At 38.6% G+C, this 7,735-nt stretch overlaps 1 protein-coding gene across 1 annotated transcript; it reads left to right on the forward strand.

Moving 5' to 3' along the window:
* Positions 1 to 363: 363 nt before the first annotated feature.
* On the forward strand, positions 364 to 4,024 carry LOC109634523 (toll-interleukin 1 receptor (TIR) domain containing adaptor protein). Its single transcript, XM_020095062.2, has 3 exons — positions 364 to 554; positions 1,323 to 1,922; positions 2,294 to 4,024. The coding sequence occupies exons 1-3, from the start codon at positions 518 to 520 to the stop codon at positions 2,422 to 2,424; spliced, it is 768 nt and encodes a 255-aa protein (XP_019950621.1). The 5' UTR covers positions 364 to 517; the 3' UTR covers positions 2,425 to 4,024.
* Positions 4,025 to 7,735: the final 3,711 nt, after the last annotated feature.

A 7,735-nucleotide genomic window follows, 5' to 3' on the forward strand; every position in this document is an offset into this window, starting at 1 on the left:
CACAGTCTTTTGGATCGAAGTCCTCTCCACCAAATCCTCCAGGCTCAGAGCAGCACATTCTCACACAGACTCAGAAAACTCTGCTGTCACAAGGACAGATTCAGGAAGTCATTCCTGCCATCCGCCATCAGGTTCTATAATAACTCCTTGTAGCAATTGTAACAACAGAAGGTTTAACTTAAATACATAAGTCTCCTATTCCAAACAGTAGAAGTATTCAAGGCTGTAACTGTCCTTTTTATTGAGAAACAACAGTTATTAAGGTTTATTTATTTGTAGTTAATAGTTAACTATCAGTTCCATGAGGTGTGACATGCTAGACACTTTGCATTTTAAATCATGCCGAGTTCCTTCCTCTTTTTTTTCTCTGGTGATATCAGTGACATTCGATAGAGGTTTCACATGGTCTTTGTTACTTTCAGTTCAAGCAGACTGTTGCAACTACCACTCATTACCTACCAAGTATGGGATAAAGGGGATCCATGTAGTATCTATTTGCCAGAAGGATTTAGGAGAGATGTTGAAGAGACATGACAATGTTAACAACATGCATGGTAAGTTGTGGTTTCACACATTTGCAATCCTGATTCAACAATCTGCCTGTTTTCGTTTGTTAACTTGTCCTTTTCTCGCCAGCCTGTTAACTTGTCCTTTTCTCGCCAGCCTGTTAAAAATATATACTTCCTGTGGAACAGATCTGCTTCGATAATGCTCCAGAAACTGCAGAAACACATTTGTGTCATCCTTGCGCAGACAGAAGGTTTTTTAAGCCATCAACAAAAGTTGGAGCATGGAAATTAATTTCATAAAAGGTTTAATTCATGTCTATTGCTACATATAATATATAAAACCAGCCTGTTGAACCTCCCCAATAATCATTCATCACACTGAATGAAAAATATCAACTGTTATAAAACATGATAGTGGTTTAATTTGCGGCAAGAACGAAGAAGAATAAAACATTTTCACCTTAATTGTACTGTATCTGCTTTAGCTACTATCTCATTGTTATTTTTTTGGCAATAGTGATTATCTCTCAGGTACTGTATATCAAGCGAGTATTTATTGCCAAAAAAAAATACTTAAGGGATTATCCAGAGCAATCGACCAAAGCACCTGACCTCAGCCCAATGTTCGATGCAAAGTTTTGTTCATGGCTGTGTATCATGCTGCTGTTGAACATATAACACATAGAGCAGATTGTGTTGTTTGTAATAATATTTATGATTTCACTGGTGACATATAGCTGCATCAGGAAGGATCCATCAATGTTGAAATGTGTAATTAAGTCAGTAATATGCAGTTTGTCTTTCTTGTTTCAGGTTGGTTCCAAAACCTCCTGAAATCAAGAACATCATTAGCATCACGACATGAAGAGAAATCAAGAACATCATTAGCATCACGACATGAAGAAAACGCTAGCGAGACAAGTGTATCAACATCATTTTCATATACATCATCATCATCATCTGAACCAAAAAATCCACCTTCTGCTCTGAGCTCACACCTGAGATGGAGACGAAAATATGACTTGCTTGTGTGCCACAGTCAAGCCGACAGTGACATTGAGGAGGCCAATGGCCTGGTCTCTTTACTGGAGGCTTCGCCCCGCAGCCTCAGGTGCTTCCTTTGGCAAAGGGACGTCAGTCCAGGAAGTCCAATTTTCACAGAATTCTGCCAGGCTGTGCAGGAGAGCCACTTGCAGGTTCTGCTCATCACTCCTGACTTCCTGCAGGAAGAGTGGTGCATGTACATGATGCATCAGGCTCTGGCGGAGGGACCCATGTCCAGGCGATTGATTCCTCTGATACAGAACCTTTCCCACGATCAGTACCCTCAGGAAATCAAGTTCTGCTTCTACATTAACCTGAGCAGGAACATAAGCCAAGGATGCAGTCTCATTAATATGACGTTGCTCAAGTGTGAGTATTGGTCCCGCTCCATGCACAAATTGTCATTCAAGATAATATTTTTTCTTTCTCCTCACTAAGTACATACCTCCTTCAAGGCCCAACAGTCCCCTGATGAAAACAAATTCTTGAGATCTGGATTTTTTATTTGGATCTGTAACAAATTGCACTCACTGAGTTCGTCTTCGGCCCATTCCTGAATTAAATTTCATAGAAATAAGTTGAGTAATTTTTGCACAATGCTGCTAACAAACAAACAAATGCAGATGAAAACATTTCCTCTTTAGAAACTAAGAATTTTGGTTAATGTAATCTGCAAGAGAAGCAGGCCAATCTCGAGGAGAATCTATGTTTAATACCATCCTCTAATTTTTCCTCTCTAGACCTAGAAGACCTGATTAAAAATGAGAGGACACACGACTCCAACGTGGACAGCTCTCACAACAGACTAAGCGGAGAGAGCAGCTCACAAGGAGATGAGCTGATCTCAAACAATGACCCTGCTGAGACTTAAATGAAAGTGATGCAGAAAAGAAATGACATAGTTAATAATGTTTGCTCGATGAAGGACAATTGGCTCAGATTGGAAGAAAACACTGCTGCTGTCTTAATACTTTCCTTAACATGATGTGATTAAGTGTCTATAGTGTTTTCTTTTATCTAAAAATGTATGGACTTGTGTTGTATATTTTCTTGACATAATGATCTAGAATGTTTCTAACAATCTTTAAACCCAGACAAATCCCCAGTTTTATTCATGGTATCAGGACGTTTAATTTCTAGGCCCTTTTTAATTGCATCATATCTGCTTTACCTGCATTAACCTCTCTTCCATAACTTCAAACCATGTATGACAAAGGAAAAATACACTGCCAGCTGACTGTTTTCTCCTTCCTCTGTTTGTATTGGTCACTGGTGGCGAAGACAACAACTCCCATGATGCTGCTTTTTGACAACTTCAAACTTTTGGTATTGTTATGATTGAGAGACCCCTAAAGCGGCTGAAGTTACATTTTGCACGTTCAAAGAAACACAAAAATACAAACAAATACACATATACAAAGCATACAAAATATACAAATAACAATAGCAAAATTAAAAAGAAAAAAATAGAGTAAAATGTAGTTGTTTATACACAAATTAAGTTTTTCAAATTGGAGTTGGCAATTGTGTTAATATGACTTATTAACTTTATGTTGAACTAATTAAAAAAATGTATTTCATTTGATAACATGCAAATTAGTTAACAAGTTTTCTGCATTGTTACTTTAACTTTTTTCTTTTTCTCTCTGTTTTTGTATAATCAACACTGCATGTCTGGAAAGGATGTTCAAAGAGTGAACAGGAAGGAAGTTTTATTTTTGGCTGCACTAGCTTGTTTCCCATATCAGATGATGAATTTGCAATTGCAAACGGCTGTTGAACTTTCAGTAAAGGGGATGTCGAACACTGTACGAGTGTGATTCTCCCTTTAAAGGTGAACATTGAAAGTGTGGGTGAAAAAGAGATAGAGATCAAGTTTACCACTAGGTGGTGTATTTACCAGTACAATCAAATTGAGAGTGTTTACAGTAAGATGCCAGTCATTAAGACATCTCTCTCTCTCTCTCTCTCTCTCTCTCTCTCTCTCTCTCTCTGTGTAATATTACTCATGTTGTGGGGATGTAAATCTGTTGACACAGTCACAGTATGGGGACTGGAAAACAAGTCCTAACTATAGTTAAGGTTAGAGAAGTCTCCAAAAAAATCAATGAGTCTATGCAATGTCCTATGAAGTCATGGAGACACAACTGTGTGTTTGTGTGTGTGTGTGTGAGAGAGAGAGAAAGAGAGAGACAGGGAGAATTTTAAAGTTAAAGGGAAATCCCTATCCACCCACGACAAACAACTGACAGTGATATGACCTTTTTACTGAACTAGTCTTAAAGGATGAACAGAGAAGTGATTCTTATTGAGACAATTCACAACTTTGTGTGTTTCTTTAACAGCAAAATATCAGGTCTGCTAGTATTAATATTTTCCTCGCTCCGAGTATTGTAAGCTCAGCTGGTAGGAACAAAGTCTGAACATGCTGAAGAATTCCCCTCCAACCAATAAAAAAAACCTTACAGTTCTGTTAGGTATGGGTTAATGTCCTTGGCAGTACTTTGCCCTTTTACTCAAGCTTGCTGGCAGCGCATCATCTCAGATAGTTGGCATTCGGACCACTCAGTGCAGAATATCAGGTGTTCATTCGAATCAACTGGAGCAAAACATTTGTGATCTTTTCATTTTATAATTTTTTTTAATGCAAGTTTTTTTCATGAGGCACCATCTGCCTCCAAGAACTGCTCCGTGTTCTCTTTTTTCCTGACTTTCATTAATGCTGTATCATCCTCCCACTTTACCATCCCCCTGAAACACCAGCAGACATTAAGGACCACAATAAAAGACCCTTGATAATCGCCTCTTTAGTGGTGAGCCAACATTGTAACATAAAAATTGAGACTAATCTCAGAAAGGCACAGATGTTCTACTAGGCTTTTGTTGTTACCATAACAAATCCTCCTCCAGATGACATGCGCGCACACACACACACACACACACACACACACACACACACACACACACACACACACACACACAGATATCTGAATGGCTTCGGAGAAAAGCCGTTTAGCGTGATAAAAAAAATTATATTACATAAAAAGTCACTCAAACTTGATTTTTACATCAAGACACATGTCACCATTAATACACAGATACACAGCAGTGTGTTAATTTCCTTTCATCAAACCTCTTTTAAATTACAATGCATACTTGATATAATTAATGGTCTGTTACTACATCTCCAAATAACATTGTTGTTAGGGGGGACTAATATTGAACTGGCTCTCTCAATTTTTAAGGAAGACAAAACATTTCATATGAAATAATATACAAATATGCAGTAGCCCTGAAATGCAAATCACAATGACAAATAGGGGATTGGACAAACGTCTTTTTAACTGAAAAGAAACACCCCATGTGCCTTTGGTGCTGGACAAAGCAAAACATCAAGGGAACCAGGCAAGATGATCAAAGATGGAAAGCAGATACCTCCATTTTACGTCAGATGGTAATGTCCTTGTGATCAGTGATTTATTACTGTGTTTTGTGATTTTTTTCTGTTGAATGATTTTGCATTTGTGTTTTCTTATTTGTTGTTGAGTTTTACGATTTACTATGGTGTGTTTTTTTTATTGATATGTAATTGTGTGTTGTGATTTACTGTGATTTACTGTTGTATTTTCCCATTTACAAAATAACAATTTGCCATTGTACAAATAATCAATTTGCCTGATTTTATCACAGGACTTGAGATATGTTTTATTACTGCTGAAAACCGTTTCCCCAGAGTTGCAGTCTTTATGCTAAGCTAAGCTAACCATTTTATGGTTAAAACGTCATATTTACCAGTGGAAATTAGTGTGCATGAAAGCCAAGAAAGATAATAAGCACATTTCCCAAAATGTTCAACCATTTCTTAAGGTTACAGGTCAACTCCAAACTAAGTGGCGTACTGTTTTGGTGCTGTATGCGAAAGTCAGTTCCCCTGCCAAAAAAGGATAAAATTCGACTAAATATGACTAAAACACACATACAGACTTTCAGGATTAGGACAAAGATTAAATTGCTGACAGAATTAAATTAGCTGAGTCTTGGAAATCCCCCTGAGCACAAATGCTGTGTCAGCATTCCAACACTTTGAAAAAACTAAATGAAGCAAGACGTGAAAGAAAAGGAGAGAGAGCACAAGCCACAGAATGGTGTGCTTGGACCACCAACACTATGGAAAAGCACTTAGCTGTTAGTCAGCATGGTGGTCTCTGGTGGCCGCTGTGGTACTGACCTGGACGTTTCTATCTGTGGTGAGTAAATCAGCTCGCATGTAGCTGCAGCAAAGCACCAGCTGGGTTAATTAAAGGCGAGCAGCAGATCCAAACATTTTATTGGGTTTCTGGTAAATGTAGGTCAAACAATTAAATGAGACATGAGAGGGCTGTATGTTGAAAGCGAAAGTACAATTTTACACACAAAATGGAAGACGAGTGCTAAACCCATGTACACACCTAAACTATGTCATCTGAAAAACAACCAAATAATCCCCTATCTAAAATGTATTTAATTGTTTAGATTAACTGCATTTTGTTGAGTCAGACATGCATTTACATGGATGCCACAACTTGATAATGAAACGCTGCTGTGCGGTTCATAGGAGCCATGCAGGACTCAGGCTCTCACTTTATTTACCGAACCCCAACACTGTCCTTGATCCAGAGCCAGCAAACATTTGTTCAATCTTCAGGTTTACATTTGTGCAAAACAATGTTGTTGCCAGCAGATACATTAGAGGAGATATTTAAAAGGGGAATCCAACAAAAGATGTCTCCTAGTATAATTTAAAAAAAATAGTTCAATAAAGCAAAGATATATGCATTTCTCTGGTAAATATGTGTGTGTATCTCCTTTACAAACAGAAATTTACAAAATCACAGCCAACAGCAACGAGGCCCTGCAGATGTAGATCCCTCTGGGAGAAATCTGGAGTCACACTGTTAAGAGATTGTAGCAAGAAAATCCTCATAAATCATCAGGAGATCACTGACACAGAAAAGTTAATTAACTTGTGTGAGCTTCAACTATCACTGTCAGCCCCCGGGTTACATTTATGGAACTGTGTGTGTCCTGATTTGCCTGGATCAAAAGTCCTTTTGTTTGAACTTTTGATGCAAGAAGTATATCACAACCCGTATCTACATTAACGGATAAGCTATTTCTTTACAAGCAATCAAAGTACAGATGCACAGATGAGGCATAATTTAGACCTAAAGAAACTGCAGTCAGTGGATGATAAAGCTGGGGAACAAAGTTCAGTGTGAGAGTGCAGACTAGTGAATAAGAGGGTTGGAATTTAATCATTTACTTAAACAATATGCATTAAAGGTCCATTGTGTAAGCTTTAGGTAACAGGGAACTGTTGGCAGCAATTTAATGTAGAACAATCCTCATGATTTACATACAAAGCTCTTCATGGGCAGGCACCATCATATCTAAAAGAGCTCATAGTACCTTACTACCCCTCCAGAACACTACGCTCTCAGAATGCTGGGTTCCTTGTGGTTCCCATAGTCTCCAAGAGTAGATTGGGAGCCAGAGCTTTCAGCTATCAAGCTCCTCTTCTGTGGAACAAACTGCCATTTTGGGTTCGGGAAGCAGACACAGTCAACACTTAGACTTAAGACCTTCCTTTTTGATAGAGCTTATAGTTAGAGCTGTCTCAGGTGATCCCTCAGTTATGCTGCTATAGGACTAAACTGCCGGGGGACCCCCCCTTCCTCCCTCTCTCCCTCCCTCCCTCTCTCTGTCTCCCTCTCTATTATCATCACCATCTGTAAACATAGATGTCTCATGAATGCATGTTAATGCATGTTACTAACTAAACTTCTTCCCCCAGCAGGTTCTCATGGATCATGGCTGCTCCCAGGTCATGGATTGTGGTTGCCACTACTGCCATGGCCCTGCATGACATCCACCACTCTTATTATTATTATCAGTCATAATTCTATGACATTAATATTAACTTGTATATTATTGTAGCATTGTTATAACCCACCACTATATATATTACCATCTCTGCCAACCACTGATACTGTAATCATTGTCATTCATTGTAATTGTACAATATGTTTCTGTTGCGTTGTTCTGTACATGTGACATCCATTGCATGTCTGTCCATCCTGGGAGAGGGATCCCTCCTCTGTGGCTCTTCCTGAGGTTTCTAACACCTTCTTTTCCCTGTTTTT

Source organism: Paralichthys olivaceus, chromosome 11 (genome assembly GCF_024713975.1).
Source record: "Paralichthys olivaceus isolate ysfri-2021 chromosome 11, ASM2471397v2, whole genome shotgun sequence".
In the NCBI taxonomy this organism is placed as follows: Eukaryota; Metazoa; Chordata; class Actinopteri; order Pleuronectiformes; family Paralichthyidae; genus Paralichthys; species Paralichthys olivaceus.

Coding starts and splice junctions, on each gene's coding strand:
- LOC109634523 (XM_020095062.2), top strand. CDS start 518: ATGTTGAAGAGACATGACAATGTTAACAACATGCATG. Junction 555..1,322: donor CAATGTTAACAACATGCATG/GTAAGTTGTGGT, acceptor TTCTTGTTTCAG/GTTGGTTCCAAAACCTCCTG. Junction 1,923..2,293: donor TAATATGACGTTGCTCAAGT/GTGAGTATTGGT, acceptor TTTCCTCTCTAG/ACCTAGAAGACCTGATTAAA.